Consider the following 19,443-nt stretch of genomic DNA (forward strand, 5'->3'; position numbering starts at 1 on the left):
CACTTCTTGGTTTAGGTAATGTACTAAGGAAACTTGCAAATGAGTAGGTGTAGGTGTACAGACAGTATGCTTGTCTTTGACACTGTGACTTTAGCATAATTTAAGGAAATGCTGTCCTCCATTCATTAACAAAGCAATGTCTGTGGGTGTCTAATCAACATCTCACCAAATTTCCTGGTTTTACATTGTCTATTGATTGACTGTATTTAGTTTAGTTTTTATGCTTTTTACAGGAATATTTTGTGCACTGAAGCATTGCAGGGGCAAAAATGACACTTGTTTTTTTCCTCAGAATTTTTTATTTTTTTTTGTTTTGTTACTAATGTCCGACACACACAAACTTCTGCTTTTATCGGTTCAAAGAACATTGCATTAACTTACCGTATTTCTTTTATTTCCTAGAAACTCGCCGTAAATACATACTATATCATCTGCTTAGCCATTTTCCAATAACTAAATTCTTCATGGATTTATTGTACAGAATGGCTCTTTTAATCATCAAAAACCAGAGTCGTGATCAACAGGTTTGTGTACCCTAACAACATAAATAATTAATGTGCATATGTGCGTATAACTGTTGTCCAGACTGATAAATTGTTAGAGATTAACTACTTCCATATTGCACTGGCATAGATGTCATGCATGAAGCTTAACCATCTGATGTCTGGTACCATAGCAACAGAAAACAACCAATAAGATCACTTTTTGGGACAGTGTCAACGGATTCCTTGATTTTTATTTATTTATTTATTTATTTATTTAATATATATGAAATGTGACTTGCTATATTCCTTCGTGAATGCAGTTTGTATGTAGCCAACCGATTTTTTATTTTATTTTTTTTTAAATTCACTTTTACCCCCTATGCTGCCTTAATAAATGACAAAAAACCAGCACGTGCCCAAACCAGCTTATGACAGATCGGACCCAGAGTATGATTATTTCACGACTGTCCATTGTGCTTCTAACTGGAGTTGGAAATCCGCAGCAGCCGGGACATAATGTGCCATTTCGCTTTTCCTTATGACTCCAGCCTATAGGATTGTTGTTGTCACGGTGAAGCTGTTGCTGGCTCGTTCAGGCTGCACGTGCCTATGCGTCACAGGCAGCGGTTTAGTTGCCGTCGCGACGGACCAGTGCCGTCTGAGGACAACGGAGCTCAAAACCAGACACTCCACATAGAGAGTATATAAACAATAAATAAATAAATCATACAGTGTTCCTGATCCACTGTCTGACAGAACCACTGTGAGTGAATGGTAGCCTGTCTGTGAGCTGCTAGTTCTGCTAAAACAGCTCCACACCACATATTCTTTTGTTGGCATCTTGTTACGACTGTGAAGATTGGATATAAGTGTGTGGGTTTAAACTAATATGAGCTTCCGTGACCTGTTGTAGTAAATCCAGGTGCTATGTACTCTATTGTCCGCGCAGTGGCAGTATTACAGCAAAATATGAAGCTGAAAACAAGAAGCCGGGGGTACTTGAATCAAGTTGGCGATGAAAACCTACAGGAAACCCGGAAGTTGTGTGCATCTACATTTTTCTAAAATAAATAGATAAACATCGAATTTTGTCCTCAATTGGGGGCATGTTGTTTGTATACACCTCGTTTTACTCCTTTGAGATGCTGTGTCAGACGGCATTGTCTTCTGAAGAGGACACCACGGGCTTTTCAATAATATCTCACGTGTTTGACTGTGACACTAGCAATTCATCTTCAAAATGGCCACAAAAGGATGAAAAACCTTTGATGATTAGAAAGACAGAATAATTCTATACATTATCTATTAACTCTGGGAAATTATGTATTTTCTCATTAATGAAAAGGCTTAGAAAGCTGTCATACCTTTTGTACCTTGAGAGAGTAAAGATTTTAATGTAGTGAACATCCAAACCATCTTATTAAGATTAATATTGCCACCCTGAATATCAAAACAGGACTAAAAGTGGATTCTGTACATGACCAGTGCAGGAGACTAAGATCTGACTGGTCAGATGATGACACTAATAACTTTGAACCTGCTAACTGAGAAAATGATGAAGATGCCAGGCACTGTGGTGTGGTGGTGGTCAGCACTTATTGCCTTGCAGAGTGAAGCGCCTTTGTTTGAAGCTCAGGTGGGTGAGTTTCCATGTTCTCCTTTTGCATGTGTGGTTTCTGTCTCCATCCTCTAGTTTCCCACCACAGTCCAATCTTTCCAATTTATGGTTTCCATGAGTCTCGACTGTGAATGTTTTATTTTGAAACGCCTTCCCGGAAGTCTTGAGTGTGACATCGCTAGCTTTGACAGTCACTGGGAGAAAAGACAAGGCAAATGGATCAGGCGGTTGAAATGGAGAGCGAGAGGACTGGGAGGGTGAGCAAAAATGTTCAAGAGACATGGCGTGGTAGCATGACACAATAAAAGGAATCTGAGTGCACCAAAAAGGACTTCCCTGGATAACAAAGCCAAAGCAGTGGAGTCGAGCGGACTGTGTGGAGGATTTTCATTTTTCGCTTTGCTTTGCTCTTACCTCGTTTAACCTGATCAGTGCGCACACAACGTTTCTGCTGAGCGGTATCTGCAGAGAGAGAAGTCTCTGACCAACCAGCCCTACTGACAGCATAAAAGGTAACAAAAAAAACTATAGACTTTTCCTGGCTAACAGTCACTCAGGATTGGTTGTTTACCACCATGATTAACACTGCGCTGAAGTTACATAGTCATTCACCCTGTTCAATGTTGGCTAGCTTATTTTACCAGCATTGTTAGCAAGTGCAGGCAAAATACTTCCAGTGGTCCATATTGATAATGTACTCGTACAGTGGCACGGCAACATGCATGTTTATGCATTGATTAGAGTAGCTAGGCTAATGTTAGCAAGTTGACCTAGCAGCTAGCTGCTTGACAGAAGTGCCACATGGGGCTGTGTTGTTGTGACCTACCTACCTGTCAGAGGGAAAGAGTATGCCTGGGCATGTCCCTGGGCACAGCAGTCCCCCCCCAAACAAATTCTTATAGCATCTGACCCATTGTATAAGGGATCTTTTCTTTGAATTAATGTTCCATCCATACAGACATATTTTAATACTTAGATTAACTTACACTGTTTGTATCATCTGGCTTGCACACAAAGTTTTGTAAACAAGCAAAAAGACAACACTCAAGGTTTGCTCCATTTCCCAAACCCCTTAATGCAAAGTCAGATACCTTGTTGCTGAGTTGGTAATTATAATGCATGTCTCAAAATCTTCTGATAAATAAAAGGCAGTTATCATAGTGATGAACCTGTTTCAGACTTATATGACTGCTTTCTGGCTTGATGTCATCTAATTTTTTTCTGATGCAAAAACCAAACCTATTATGTTTTGAGGCCAAAGTAACACTTGTTCCTGTTACTTTCAGCAACAAGTTTATTTGCGGTGCTTGTATACATTGGGATGCTGTCTATCTTGGAGCTCTGAGGCACATCACAAAACTTTAAAATCCTCATACACCACTGCACATTGTAACCTTGGATTTTGGAATTATTTTTAGTCTTCTCCCATCTCAATTAAAGACTTGTGTCATATAAAAAGTTCTGGAAATTATTGACTTTATCCCAAAGAAGTACTTTTTTCTTTCTCCAATGTCTAAGTTAAAGACATGGTACGACTATCCTCCAAACAAACAAACAAAACAAACAAAGAAAAAAAAACCCAGAATCATAAGGAGCTGGTTTCAATGGAAAATGTCTATATGTCTTACAGGCCTACATGTCCAGTAGTAAAACACTAATTTACTGTTGAGTGACACTGTTGATCTAAATATGAGATTTTCATTTATTTTGATTTTTTAAAATCTCTTGTGTTGTTTAACAGTCCTTGTAAGCTACATTATAAAGCCGAAGAGTTTTTCTATTCTCTGGTGGTTTCCTCTTATACGTTTAGGTAACCCAGTATGAGTCGAGATGGGTGGATGAAGAAGAGAGCCAATGCCAGTGATGACAATGGTTGGGCTGAAAGAGTGAGTATGTAACTTGTGGAAAAATTAGACCACCCTGTTCTCATCTCTCTCTTTCTTGTACAATCCCTTCTAACAGCTCAGAGCTGGGAGAATCTGACATTACCTGTATAATGAGACAAAGCTGGACTGCTGAAAAGCTTTACCTGAACTATGAGTGCAAAATTCCGGTATAGCACAGCGCAATAAACAGTAGCCTGAAACTATTATTCAGTTTAGTCAGTATAAGACGAAAAGTAGATAATAGCACTCATTATCAGGCTGACTCAAGACTAGCTAAATGGCAAAACCTTTTTAAGTTAAAATGTTCAGGTAACAATTCTCAGTATGTTTTAAATAGATGTAATATTTAAAAAATACTTCAGCCCACAACACCTTTTATATAAAGTGGAAATATGGGTTTGTTTTATGTGTTGCATATTCTCTCTTTTTTATGACTGAATGAAAAATTAATCAAAAGCATTTTTATTATTTATATTTGAAAAAAAAAAACTATTTAAACCATTAAACAGTAATTTCAATGTAACATATGTTGCATTCATTCAATATTGTAATCAGGTAAATCATAAAACTGCTGTTTTGTTTTTGTTTTTTTTTTCCTTTCATATATCTTTACTACTACATAGACTTTTTTAAAACTCTGTGTTTCTTGTCATGCAGGGTGGCTACATGGCTGCCAAGGTTTCTAAACTTGAAGAGCAGTTTAAACATGATGCCCCAAGAGAAAAGCACAAGGATGGGACCTCTTCCAGCATCTTCAGTGGAGTGGCTATTTATGTCAATGGATATACAGGTAACACTGTATATTGATTCTCTGTGTCAGAGAATAAGAAGACTTTGTTGGAGGAAGTGAGGAAAACAAATAGAAAAAAGTAATAGAGCAAGAGTCAGAATTAGAGTGACTAATAGTGGCAGGAGAGAGCTCAGAGAAGAGACAGAAAGCAAGGAGGATGACAAATTAGCCTTAGTTAGGGGGTGCCAAAGTCCAGTAGAATGGATTTAAATGATCAAATTAAAAAAAAGTACTTTATAGGGTTGATATGGAAGGATTAACCTAAGAAGCACAACTAAATCAGCAACTGATGAATTATATAGCCACTGACCAGTACAGTGGATGCATTACATCAGTGCCAATTTAGCCATTTTTGCACTTCATAGATTTCTATTTCTGTCTCAGTTCTCATCGATTGCCCACTGTGTTATCCTGCTGTGTTTTGAAAGGGTACAAAATAAACAGTAGGCAGAAAAGGCCTGATTTTTTTCCACACATTGGACAACACATCTTGCTGATTTGCCTTGATTGGTATATGTCAATCAAATAGAGTTAAGTGATCATCATCAAAGACTAATGTTAATGCGGATATAATTTAGAAAAAGAAAGAGTTAACATGCAAGTTTAACTGTTTACAATACAATGCCCAGTTAGTGAAAGATTGTTGACCTTTTTTTTTTAAACAGGTGAACCTTGTTGTGTATATGCGCCTATATACAGTTGTGCTCATATTTATTCATACCCTTTCATTAAAGAAGGAAAAAAACAGGTGCCTGTGAAATAAGCTGAAACTGACGAAAGTAATAATAAATAAAAATGTTTATAAAAAGCATTACATTATATTCTATTTCTGGTTCAATAGAAATATTTTTTTTAAAAAGCAAACAAATAAGATAATTTATTACATATTACATCACTCGTAAACTAATATTTTGTTGAACAACCCTTTAATGTTTCCGCTACAGTCAGGTGTTTTCTGTTCCTCTCAGTCAGACTTCTGCACCTGTTGACAGGTATTTTGTCCCACTGTTCAACAGAAAAGTGCTCTAATTTTTCCAGGACCAATTTGTTTGTTTGTTTGTTTTTTTTCCTCTTTTCAAATGAAAAAACAGTGTCTTATATTACTAAATTATATTTTTGCAAATTTTTAGTTATTGTTCCTTTTTTAAGTCTCCAGTTATTTTAGCGGCTGTTATAAATTTGGCCTTTTCTTTGATGAAAGGGTATGAATACATATGAGCACAACTGTATCTATATCTATATCTATCTATATGTGTGTATATATATATATATATATATATATATATATATAATATAAAATCAGCATCATCTGATTTCATGTGATAAAGAAGTATCATTTTGACTATAAATTTGCTCATAAAGTGAATGCAATTTATCATGATAATGTTGAAAAATTGAAAATTCAGCTCTTAAATGCTTGATAAGTAATTTATAGAAGCATTATATACTATTCATGCATTCATTATCCTAACTGCTGAGTCCGATTAAGGATCGCGGGGAAGCTGGAGCCTATCCCAGCAGTCTTTGGGCGAAAGGCAGGGTACATCCTGGACAGCTCGCCAGTCCATTGCAGGGGCATTATATACTATTCTGAACCTATTAGTGTTATTATCACTCTTTTTAAGGTAAACTGACATTCATTATTTACAGTCCTCGAGCTTTTGTTGCACAGCAGCATCCCAATTTTTTTTCCCTTTTTCTTATGTCCCCCAATAATCTGCGTGTTTTGAATGTGTACCATGGTTGATTCAGTAAAGACACCCAAGAGGACATTACTGGGGTAAGTGAGGACAACAGAAGAGAGAAAGGGACAAAACAAGAGATAAGACAAGAATCTACATTGGACTGAATTTTACTGTCTGGAGAGAGCGCAGAGCAAAGACAGGATGCCAGATGGATGCTGAATTGGTCGGGTTAGAAAGGTGCCTCAGTGCCAAAATTCGTTGTGCAGCTTTAATGTAACTTTGACAAATGGTGTAACAAATACAACAGACATGAAGACACAGTTGCTGGGTGTGCAGATCTGGGAAAGGTTGACTGATTAAAAAAGAAAGAAAAGTTGGTGCTTGTCAAGGATGTTATTGCACATTAACCGTGAGATGTTTTTCCTTTAAGTTTGCATCCTTCAGCTTGTAATGATTCATGTCGGGAAGCCGTCAAAAGTTAACTAAACGTCTCTTTTTGCTGCTGGTATTGATTACTTTTGAAAGCGGATATAGTTTTCTCATCTTTCTTGGATTACTTTGTGTTTTCAGATCCAAGTGCAGATGAGCTCCGCAGACTGATGATGCTGCATGGTGGTCAGTTCCATGTTTACTACTCGCGCTCCAAAACCACTCACATCATTGCCAATAACTTACCTAATAGCAAAATTCAAGAGCTGAGAGGGGAGAAGGTCATCAGGCCAGAGTGGATCACTGACAGGTGTGCTCAGTGAGAAAGGAGAATTTCTTTATTTCATAAAAATTGTATCCAATATTTTAATTTTTCTATTTCTATAATATAGCATCAAAGCTGGGCATCTTCTGCCTTACCTTCAGTACCAGCTGTACACTAAACAGAAGAGCACACTCTTTGCTGGGATGACTCTGCGCCAGACCTCAGAGATCGCAGGACCAAGCCACAGTCTCCCTCATCCGGATGTCCGTCAAAAGATTCATCTGCCACAGCGCAACACTGAGCTCTCTGTTCCCCACAATGGTCAGTCCTCCATCCACATCTCCAGTCGCAGGAGTGCTCACCCTCAGTCCACCCAGCACAGCACTGAAGCTCACTTGGTTAAACCAAAGGCAGCTCATTCAGCATCCAGCCAACTCTTTTCAGATTCCAGGCACAGGAGCCCATCACACACCCACCCACTGTCAAACCCATGCCACACAAAGCACCCACACAAGTCTCTGCAGTCTCCTCATCTACAGGAAGAAGTATTAAAAATGTGAGTATGCTGAATAAATATTAAGGTGAAGATTTTTTTTTTTTTTCTTTCTCTTTTTTTTAACTTTAAGAAAAATACTGGAATATTTGTAATCAGATTTTTTTTTTTATTCCTCCTTTATTCCTTTTTATTTCCTTCCTGTGCCTCAGAAATGGTGTACTACGGACCTCATTGGATATCATGAGCCATTCAAAAAGGAATGAAATGAGAGAGTGTGAAGAAAATGTTTGTCATGCTGGGGGTTTAAAGGTGGGAAAGGAAGCCCTGTTGACCAATGGACACGCTCACTTTGTTAACGGTGCCTTAAAGCCAGAGGATCTTTCTTATTTTAAGGATCAGTCCTCTTCTGACATGGACACGGCCAAATGTAGAGTCAAGAGTTCACCAGATAAACCTCAAAGTCCTTCGGTACAATTCCAGACCAAGCCTGACCCCTATGAGTTTCCCCTCAGCCCTGCCAAGCAGTCTGAACCATCTCCTTTTCTTTTGGAGCAGTCCAGCACACAAAAAGCCAACAGCCACACACATAAACCTCCACCACCCACCTATCATGAAGCTCCAAACGCCCAAATTCTCCCTGAACATCTCCAGCAGCCTCCTAAGGTTGATTCTTTTTCTGAGCAGACTCATCTTTCCCGTGCATCTTATTCTCTTTCACAATCTTCAGTTCGACTGAATGGAAGTTACCACAACACCTCTTCATCTGACCCTGCATCCCTCAGTGCAACCATTCTAACGGCCAAGTCTGATCCTCCCACCGATGAATCATCATCGAAGTCTTCAGTGCAGCTGCTGGAGCAGACTGGCGGTCTGATCTCTGAGTTCTACTCACACTCACGTTTGCACCAGATCTCCACATGGAGGATTGGATTTTCTGAGTATGTCAATGAACTGCATAGCAAACAAAAAGCAGCAGGGGGCACCTCCTACCCTGGGAAAGATCGATTGAAGAAATCTGTGGCTCAGCGATCGGCAGAGTGTCAGAGCAGGAAAGGTTGGGACCTTTTTTTTACATTTCTAGCTCCATTTTTAGAGTTTGGGTTTTCAGATCTAAGTATTCTTTAGCTTCCTCAGTTCCGATTCACCCAGGGATATTTGTTGTACTTGTTTCTTCTTTCACTAGGTATGTTCTTTGCTCCAACCTGAGATGTCCCACAAAAGTAAAAAAAAAAGTTAATATTACAAGAAACCATTTCCTTGCACATTAAGACTGTCTTGGAAACCAGTTGCGATAGCAGCTAGATCTGGGGTGGGATACATATGCCAAAATCTGATGCTTTGTTCATGTTTTGTGAAACAGAGACAATTGTCCATTGATAATTTGACATGTCTTTGTCTGTGTCAGGTACATCAGCATCAGTCAGTGTCAAGTCTTGTATTCTCCATGTGGACATGGACTGTTTTTTTGTGTCTGTCGGGATTCGACATCGACCAGACCTTAAAGGCAAGGTGTTTTTGATTTTGGGTTTTTTTGTTTGTTTGTTTTTGATCTGTTTAAATGTATCCTGTCTGTAAAAACATGTATGTATATCTAACACTGAGGATTGCAATGGTTAAAAACTCCTTCACTGCTCTTGGTTGAATTATTATTATTATTTTTTAAATTAATACTACAGGGAAGCCTGTAGCTGTTACCAGTAACCGTGGACAAGGCAGAGTTCCCGTGAGACCTGGAGCTAACCCTCAGGTGGAGATGCAGTACTACCAGAGGAAATATACTCATCCTCAATGTGGTGAGCTTGCCTTTTCAGTCTAATTGGGTCATGAAAATCCCAGCATAGACTTGCCTGCTTCTGTGTGTACTTTGTTCATGTTAAACTTAATTCTAACTAAGTTTAACTTAACTTATCAGAGGGTGGAGATGATGATCTACATATAACTCCCTCACAAGAGAGTCCTGACTCTCATGCCAATGGAGTAGACCAGGAAGCTGCTGCTCTCTCAATGGCAGAAATTGCGTCCTGCAGTTACGAAGCCAGGTAAAATATAAACACAGATCATGACAGTCTCGTTCAAACAGAAATATGAATATATATTCTTTGATTTACAGGCAGGCGGGTGTGAGAAACGGGATGTTTTTTGGCAAAGCAAAACAACTGTGCCCCTCTCTGCAGTCTGTCCCATATGATTTTGAGGCCTATAAAGAGGTGGCTCTAAACATGTATGAGATTCTGGCCAGGTAAGAATAACACTAACATTTTTTTTTGCCTCTTATATTTCTTTTAATTGTAAGATAGGATAACTTCCCTTTTGTTTGCCTTTTGTAGTTATACCCATGATATTGAAGCTCTCAGCTGTGATGAAGCATTGATAGATGGTTCTGCTCTGCTGGCTGAGGTGGGCATCAGCCCAGATGATCTGGCTCAAGCCATCAGAGCAGACATCAAGGAGAAAACAGGATGCTGTGCCTCAGTAGGCATGGGTGAGTTAATATTTGCGTTAACACTGTAAAATAAATCAAGGCGATAGTTATAGTTGATGTATGTAAAATGACTGATCTGACCTCCTCAGGGTCCAACATTCTCTTGGCGCGACTGGCAACCCGTAAGGCCAAACCAAATGGGCAGTACTTTCTTAAGTCTGAAGAAGTGGATGATTTTATCAGGGACCTGCCAGTAACCAGCTTACCAGGTAAAACACACCTGCTGATTGTAGTCACCATTATTCAGTCTTTAACTGTATGATAAGTAGTTTACGTTTCTCCTCCTAGGTGTAGGGCACGTTATGGGCAAAAAGCTGGCTGTTATAGGTGTGAAGTCATGCGGAGACCTCCAGCATGTGTCTTTGCCTCAGCTGCAGAAGAAGTTTGGACCCCGTACTGGACAAACACTGTTTCGCTTCTGTAGGGGTTTAGATGACCGACCCGTCCGCTATGAGAAGGAGAGGAAGTCAGTCTCTGCTGAGATGAACTACAACATTCGTTTTACTCAGGTAGAGCCCATTTATTTATTTATTTTTTTTTTTGTCTTTTTGAAAGTACAAGCTTTTTTTCCCCCTTAACTTCCCTAATGGTTTCTAAGTCTTTTGTTTTATTACTCACTAGGTTGATGAGGCAGAGTGTTTCCTTACTAACTTGTCCATGGAGGTGCAAAAACGTCTGCAAGAAGCAGGACTGCGAGGTCGCAGGGTTACCCTTAAGGTCATGGTTCGCAAGGTTGGAGCACCACTGGAACCGGCTAAATACGGTGGTCATGGCATATGTGATAACCTAGCCAGGTTTGAAAGATTGGCATTTTTGTATCGTGTTCCTTCAGTATGAAAAGACATTATTCCTCTGTGTGCTCATCTTTACCTCTCACTTCCTGTTAGGACTGTGATGCTTGCTCAGTCTACTGACAGCGGTCAGCTGATTGCCTCTGCAGTCATCAAGCTGTTCCATGCTATGAAGCTGCAGGTGCAAGACTTAAGAGGGGTTGGCATCCAGGTTCAGCTTCTTGAGGGAAATCAGTCTGTCGCACAGGACTGCCGGGGGTCTCGAACACGCTCCATCAAAGAGATGCTCCTTGGCCAGGGATCGAGTGCCAGATCAAATAACAAAGGTTTGCTTTGCTTTTATGACTCAGCTTTTGTGGTTTGTCTTCTAGAAATCCTAATAAATATTTTGTAATTATTACAGGTGCTGCAGACACTCAACAAGAACAGACTTCCTCTAAGATGGCCCAAGCTGCTGGTACCTCACCACTTTCTTTGTCACCTGCTGAGCCAGTTCCAGGAACAAGCAGAGAATGGCCAGCCAGCAGAAAAACACCCAAACCTTCTCGAACACGTCTCAACTTCAGCATTGAAGTCCCCTCTCCTTCTCAGGTATGTCATTGAAGGACCTGTGTAATGCTTATTATGTAAAAGCTGACTAATTACGTCTTCTGTGTTTCTGAATAATCTCCAAGGTGGATCGTTCTGTATTGGAAGCCCTGCCTGCAGAGCTTAGAGAACAAGTGGAGCAATCGTGGACTAAGAGAGACGGGAGACCAAATAACTGCCATTCACCTGGTCTGCAGCTTTCCTCTCCTAGTCTTCGGCCTGTTTCCCCTTCTCGTCCTGCACTGTACTCTCCACCAGCTGGAACGTTGGTTCTACAGATTCCAAACCAGCCAGACGGTCCAGGAATTGTACTGGAGCTACCAAACTTCTCACAGGTAATGAGCCAATAGTTTGAGATATGAATTGGAGTTTTTTTTTTTTTTTTATTAGGATAGGGTTTTTTTTCTAAGTTTAGATTATATTACACTATAAATTTAAATGAACTAATTTTATGTGATGCAATAACAATCAGTGTTTGGATCCTCATATTCTCCACTTCGACCACAGGTTGATCCAGATGTATTCGCTGCCCTACCCAAAGAGCTCCAGGATGAACTGAAGTCTGCCTACAGCCTTCCCACAAACGTGCAACCCCAAGTAAAAACAGGTGAGTCAACAGGTAAATGCCTTTAACTTTGACTAACTTTTATATCATCTTTAGCCATAATATTGACCTCTTGGTTATCCGTAGCAGAGCAGAAGAATCCATTGTTGCAGCTGAAACAGTCTGGAGTGGGAATTGGTGTTGGTCGGGTAAAGCGGCGCTACAAGAAGAGAAATGCAGTGAGTCCTCTTAAAAAAGGGACTTCACCTCTGAAGAGGCAGACAACAAATAGTCCAGCCAAAATTATACCACCATCTAAAAAACCACAAGAGCTGATAAATGCACCAAAGGTGAGTCTACCTAAGGGTTCAACTATGAAACTGAGGATCTTTTTTTCTCATTGTGGTAATCTAAAAATGAGCTATCTTTCACATTTAAATCTATTTTGTCTTCTCAGATTGAAAATGGTCCCTCCACCTCAAAACCGGACACCCCAGTGTCTGTCACTAAGCCAGTTCCTCGTCCTGTTCCAGCACTGGCTGGAGCGTCTGACTTGACAGACATTAAAACACTCTTACGGGAATGGGTCACAACAATAACAGGTACGTCTTTAAGACGTGAATTCTGTCAGCACAAGTCATAGCCTGAATTATTTGGGGAGTTTGGAAAAAAAATGCAGCTTTTAAAAAATGTTTTACTTCTTATTAGAACCAATGGAGGAGGACATCCTGCAGGTGGTGAAATATTGCACAGATTTGGTTGAGGACAAAGACCTGGAGAAGTTGGATTTGATTATAAAATATATGAAAAGGTAAACTCTGGGCAGTTTTTCTGTTTGCCTCCAATCCTGTTTTTGGTTTTCTGTTCATTTTTAATTTGCTTCCTTCTGAACTATTTTTCTTACAGGCTCATGCAGCAGTCAGTGGAATCTGTTTGGAGTATGGCGTTTGACTTCATCTTGGATAATGTGCAAGTGGTTGTGCAGCAGGCTTATGGTAGCATCCTGAAGATAACGTAAAAGGAAGAGATCATTTTTATTGAGCGTGGTCTTTAGGCCACATTTGATTTTGCTCTTCTGATGAGCTCATCTACTAAAATAATCATGTCATTTAAATGATTATTTTATTCTTTCTCAACTGCGCCACTGCTGCAATATCTGGTAGTTTTCACCACATAAATACAGAGTCAGAAGGAGCCATGACAGTATTTGACAAAAAAAATGTACAGTACATAATTTTTTTTGTCCACTCACAAGGACACAAAATAGTGATGTTCATAGCAGCTTTTTGGAAATGTATAATTTTTGCAGGTAATGCTGCATATCTGTTTCTTTAAAAACGAAAAAAAAAAAAGGGGGGGGGGGCATTAACTTTTCTTCAGCTGTACAAGTGTTGGTACTAAGTACAATGTCTATCATGGTAAAGTAAAAAGCATCTCTTAGCAGTTTTACAATCTATTTACCTCATGGCACTCCACATGATGCATCAGACATAAAGATTTTAGAAATGCCAGGACAAAACCATGTTGATTTTTCATTAATGACATGGAGCTTTCTTATCCAGCATTTATCTGGAATATCTACAACTGCTGCATACGTTAGTTATTATTTTTTTGTTGTTCTTGTTCTTTTTTTTTTTTTTTCTTAAAAAAAAGTGCCAAGCTTTGTTACTATAATGTGTAAATAATGTTTTTAAAGATTCTTGTCAAACATTTTAAAAGAACATGTAAGCAGAGGAATTGCCTCTTTTATTGTTTACCAGTAGTGGATTCTTAGTAAATTGTCTTGAAATTGTAATTCTTCTCACTTTTGATCTGTTTAAGTGTCCCATTTGAAATCAGAAGCTATCCAAAGTACTTCATCAAGGGTTAGCTGTTGATTTTCTGTAGCACTCTAATTTGGAGGGAAAACAGACAGCATTCATGGTAATCAAGCAGCCTATGCATCTTTGTTTTTGTTTTTATTTTCCCCATTAAGAAGTAATAAGTTTCATGATGAGTCAACACCCACGGAGCATTTGCATTGGGAGTAAATCCAGTATTGTGGGTTTTCACTGGTTTCTTATGTCTCGACATTGAAGTAATGCTGGATTTGTATAGTAACGACTGTTCTGATTTCTTTACTTGTGGCTCATCTTGTGTAATTCACATTGTGGAGACACTTGTATGGCATGTGGCTACTTTTCTATATTTCTGTAAATTCAACTGTTTTTATTTCCTTCACGGAAAATACCATGTATGTTGTTGAAAAGTTATCAGTATATGCAAACCAGATCAGTCTGTCATCTTTTAACATTTGTCAAAATGAATGTAATTTTGAATGTGCAAGTTTCCACTCATTTTCAAGATGTTGCTTGTCTTCACTTGTCACATCTTTCAAAGGAAAAGGCCACGAGTAAAAACGGGCTCGTGCTGTGTTCTCTAAACTGGCTTGTGCCTGAAGACCTGAAGCTGTGAACTTGTTTGTAAGTTTTCTAAACCTTGGTAATAAACTGAAAATTCTGTATTATTTTATTTGTCCTCAGTTCTTAAAAGTTGAAGTGGATATTGTCCTGATTTACTGGAAAGAAAATGACTTTTAAAAACTTTCTGAAGGTTATTACAATTGCAGTTTATCTTCGTTGAATTATAAGTCACATGTTCTAGTTTATTTCAAGTCAAAATATTTTTAAATCTGCCTCTGTGAATATCATCACAATGCACAGAGTATTTTTAAAATTCTAAATACCAAGATGAAATGCAAATGATCTGGAATTTCAGGCCTATTCACCTAACTGTCAGGTGAAGATTTTATATCTACTGTTGACACTAAAAATCTTTAGCTAAGTCCTTAAAATAAAAGTTGGCATATTTCCTTTTCTAGATGTGCTTCAGCCGAGCCACAAATTGGGTTTGATCTGAATCTACACTGAATTACACAGAATAAAAATCATCATCTGTAATTTATCTTATAATTGATGGCCGAGACACTTAATGTCATTTCAGGCACTTAATTTATTGTAAGTCAATTTTAAAGTCTGTATTTCAAACATTTGTCTTCATTGGTTCAACATGAGAAAAACCTACAAGTGTAATATCTGAGGTGATGTTTGACTCCATACACATACGGTGATACTAAAAGTCAAGGCTATTACTATTAAAAACAATAAGATCATCTTTCAACAGTGATTATCCGTGCCTAAGACCACTGCTGTGGTCATGTGGCAAAGAGGCTATTGCATTATTTAATCTTATTTTATGCGTCCCCCCCCCAAGTAAGCCAAAATCATTTTCACCTAGACCTTGACTCAAAAAACAACTGTTAACCATTAACACGAAAAAGGAAAAATTGTGAAAACTGTTATTTCTATAGGTTGCCCAAAAGCCATTTCAGCTTTTGTCCACATTCATGCCATTTGGTGGCGGTAAATGACTATTTTGGTCGTTTACTAACCGATATTACACGGCAAGAAGAAGAAATTTCAGCCGCTCAAATCTGACGTCATTTCCGCAAACTCCATCGTTTTTCTGACGAAGTGAAGCGTTACGAAAGTTGTCATTTCAGCAGGTAATTAATTAACACAAATGGATAACATTCAGCAAATTCTGGTTTTAACCCAGCACGCTGTTAGTTTGTATTACTAGCTCACACAATCATAAAGGTATTTTTCTATCTACAAGTCATGGTAGGCTAATGTTAGCCATTAGCATATTCAAGTGGGATTTTTTTTTTTTTTTTTTTTGTATTTATATATGTACATTTTATTGTAATAATTGTTAAAGAAAATGGGTTCACCAACATTCCTATGTTGTCAGTGATAAACTCAAAGGGCCGAAAAAATGCATATCGAGTAGCAGCAAATGGATATAGTTGGTATTTTAGCTTGCTTGTAGGTAGCCCTAGCTAACAAATAAAAACGAGGCGTGGCGAGGTTTAACAAAGCTTTTCCCACGAGACAGTTGTCTAAAGAGGAAAGGAAGTGTATGGCCATACATGGCAGCAAAGTGGATATTGCGTTGAATTTAGGGACTTTTTACACTCAGCAGCGCCAAGGTCCAGAAACGGCAAACGGCCAATCACGTCACGGTAATTCTCACTAGTAGCATATGCTTATTCTGGCATTGTGTTGATTACAGACATTAATAAATAAATACGTGAGCCATGTAAACGACGATCAACAACGATCAATACTTTGTACACAACGAGTCTATACATAATGTTACCTTACCCAGAATAAAACATGTTCAAACTACGGAGAACACAAATACAAATAAGCCACTTTCTGAAGTAGCTCTTTCAAATCACCAGTAAGATGAGATCATACTAAGGTTCAGAGCTCATACCAACCTGGTGCAGTTATGGCATGGCTGTCGATTGAAAATGTGTCAGTGCTTGATGCTTATCAATCCTGTATTCATACAATGTTTTTATGTGTTTCTTGTATTGCAATAAAAGGACATCTGTTCTTTTTCCTTTCAGATTCAGTGTTCCACGTTGAGCAGGCAGCCATGGCAAATCAGTCGATTGATATCTTATCAAAGGTTTTGGAGCAGTCAGCTAAGGTGGTGGAGGAGCAGGTGGATGCACAGTTAAGCAAACTAAATGAGATGGATGAAGATGATTTGGAGAGGCTGAAGGAGAGGCGTCTAGAAGCTCTTAAAAAAGCTCAGAAACAGAAGCAGGTAAGTGGAATGTAAATAGTAAATTCACTTATTTGCATTGCTTGCTTTCAGTAAACACACAAAGCACAGTAAATAACATGGTCCATTGAGAATGCGTGCCTACTTTAGAACCTTACATAGTCTGAAATATTTCAAGGGAGTCCTTATTTTCCTTGCTTACCATGTTGTTCCTTAGCCAATACAAGTAAATGTATTATTTAGTCAAATATTAGGTATTAGGAAAGAGATACAGTTTGAAATCAGTATAAGTTGATGTCAAACTTATTCTGAGTCAAAACAACCTTTTATAGATTGGTTTATATATTTATATTAATCTTTTTTTTTCTAAAACTTAGTTGAAATAGAAAATTGACAGTTTGTTTTTGATGCGCAATGCTCTACAAAAATATTTTTCTGAGCATGGATACAATGCCCATACAACAGCCATTGTCGCCAAGTTAGGTTAGTATGTGAACATGAAGTCTTAAATAATATAATGAATAATATACTGAATTTATTTACCACATTTCAAAACACTTGACAGTGAATCCATTACTCATTCACACAACATTCATTCTTGTTTATGGTAAGATACATATGTAGTCACAGGTGTCCTGGGGCACACTGACAGAAACATGGCGGCCAATCCACCTCAAATGCCTCGCCAAACACCATTGATCATTGTTAAAATCCATCTGCTGATACTTCTGGGCACAGCTTTGGTAATGTTCCTAGAATCATTGGGTGTTTAGGGTTTTTCAGCATCATACATATACATCTAGGTGACACAGCCAAGGCTGATCAGACCTTGATTTGTGTCCAGATGGCTATTTAGCTATCCTGTCTCCAAAAATCTCCTGTCTTGAGCCACAGCATGAGCCCCTTTTTGCTTTTACTATTACTTCGGATGACTCTCCTCCTCTTCTCTCCCTCAATGCCCAAACTGCTGAAGGTTCTGGCCAAAGAAAAGACCACAAAACTAGTGCAAACCACCTCCACTGGGAGGCACCTCACTCTCCATTCAGCCTGCTGACAGTTGCTGACCAGTCCTGTGTACTTCCCCTCAAATTCTTCTTTCTAGCATTCTTAGACTGTCAACATTTATTTATACATATTCAATTTCATACACCAGCAATGCTGACTCTGGGAGAGAGAAGGGTCAAGTGTCCTGACCAAGGAAACTGGGATGAAATGAGATTTGAACATCCAACCTTTTAGTTATTGTACAACTCACCATACCTCTTGTAGTCACCTGTTGTCTCACAAAGATCTCTGGTTTATTGTATAGCTATAATAACATGAATATCAAAGACAGTTTTTAAATTGTGTAATTATTTATAATCACACTGGGAACATTGGTGTAATCTATAAACTCTAGCAACACAGGAATTGGGCATTTTGTTAACTGGTTGCAAATGGCAACAAAATCCAAAATTCCACTTGAAGACACAGTGTGCTAACACTAGCTGAATGTGAGGGGGAAAAAAACCCCAAAAAGCCAGGTTCTCTCCTACTGTGTTATTTATTTTGAGCTTTCTGCCTTTTTAAGGAGTGGTTATCCAAAGGCCATGGGGAGTACAGAGAAATCTCCAGTGAGAAAGATTTCTTTGGTGAAGTGAAGGAGAGCAAAAATGTTGTCTGCCACTTCTACAGAAATTCAACCTTCAGGTGAGTGCACAAGTAGCCATTGTATCTTAAGAAGTTGCAAAGTAATTTATAAATGAAAAGTCTGATGTAGTCAGTGGAACATTGACCAGAACTAATACTGGTATTTTTTTTGTTTTTTTTACTAAATCATACATTTTAAAAAAAAAAAAGATGAGTATATCACTGTTTGTATCCCAAGTTTAATCAAATCGAAGTATGCATTAAAAGCCACTGTAGTACCTCTCTGACACTTTTAGTTTGTATATTTTGTTGTTGTGAAGTGACTAATTTAGCAATTTTTCATCTGTGACCTACTTGTAGATGTAAGATCCTCGACAAACACCTGGCCATCTTGGCTAAAAAGCATGTTGAGACCAAATTCATCAAACTGAATGCAGAAAAAGCGCCATTTTTGACAGAGAGGCTACGCATCAGAGTTATACCTACACTGGCCCTGCTTGTAGATGGAAAATCTAAGGACTATGTTGTTGGATTTACTGATCTGGGCAACACAGATGAGTTTTCCACAGAGGTCCTTGAATGGAGACTTGGATGTGCAGATGTTATCAACTACAGGTGAGATATACACTAAATGAACAATCTTAATCTTAGAGACTCCATCACACTACAGCCAAAGTATGTGTAGCCATAAGCAAGTCAGTAATTCAGCTTGATTTTATCATTTTTTGTTATCCCAGTGGAAACCTGATGGAGCCCCCAACAGCTACACAGAAATCAGGAACAAAGTTCAAAAAAGTGGAGAAGAAAACCATCAGAGGACGAGGATATGACTCCGATTCAGATTCTGAAGATGACTGAAAGATTCTTATGGCGTTCTGGTTTTGTCTCTCAGGATGATTGACTATTCTCAGTTTGTCTAATGAAAACTTGTAAAAAGCCCTCTTTAAGTTTTCTTTTGTCAGTGGCATCAACAACATATTAACTTTAATAATTGACATCTCCAATGGGCTGGTTCAAGCCTCGGCGGGGGGGGGGGGGGGGGGGGGGGGGGGGTTAAACAGCGGCCTTCCTGTGCAGAGTTTCCATCTTCTCTCCAGCTGCCCCAGCTTCCTCCCACAGTCCAAAAACATCTTTGATC

At 38.7% G+C, this 19,443-nt stretch overlaps 2 protein-coding genes across 2 annotated transcripts; both read left to right on the forward strand.

The window, feature by feature from the left end:
- The first annotated feature begins 7,034 nt into the window (after nt 1–7,034).
- Nucleotides 7,035–13,196, forward strand: rev1 (REV1 DNA directed polymerase). Its single transcript, XM_079253988.1, has 19 exons — nt 7,035–7,203; nt 7,286–7,714; nt 7,864–8,708; nt 9,060–9,163; nt 9,336–9,447; nt 9,567–9,693; nt 9,765–9,893; nt 9,982–10,136; nt 10,226–10,345; nt 10,425–10,645; nt 10,758–10,930; nt 11,024–11,253; nt 11,331–11,518; nt 11,602–11,850; nt 12,023–12,122; nt 12,207–12,409; nt 12,517–12,661; nt 12,768–12,870; nt 12,966–13,196. Exons 1-19 carry the CDS (start codon nt 7,064–7,066, stop codon nt 13,075–13,077), a joined length of 3,885 nt encoding a protein of 1,294 aa, XP_079110114.1. The 5' UTR covers nt 7,035–7,063; the 3' UTR covers nt 13,078–13,196.
- A 2,324-nt stretch (nt 13,197–15,520) lies between these two features.
- On the forward strand, nt 15,521–19,322 carry txndc9 (thioredoxin domain containing 9). Its single transcript, XM_079254430.1, has 5 exons — nt 15,521–15,603; nt 16,516–16,718; nt 18,247–18,365; nt 18,666–18,920; nt 19,043–19,322. The coding sequence occupies exons 2-5, from the start codon at nt 16,545–16,547 to the stop codon at nt 19,161–19,163; spliced, it is 669 nt and encodes a 222-aa protein (XP_079110556.1). The 5' UTR covers nt 15,521–15,603; nt 16,516–16,544; the 3' UTR covers nt 19,164–19,322.
- Nucleotides 19,323–19,443: the final 121 nt, after the last annotated feature.

This window comes from Telmatherina bonti (assembly GCF_933228915.1).
Source record: "Telmatherina bonti genome assembly, chromosome: 15".
Taxonomy (NCBI): Eukaryota; Metazoa; Chordata; class Actinopteri; order Atheriniformes; family Telmatherinidae; genus Telmatherina; species Telmatherina bonti.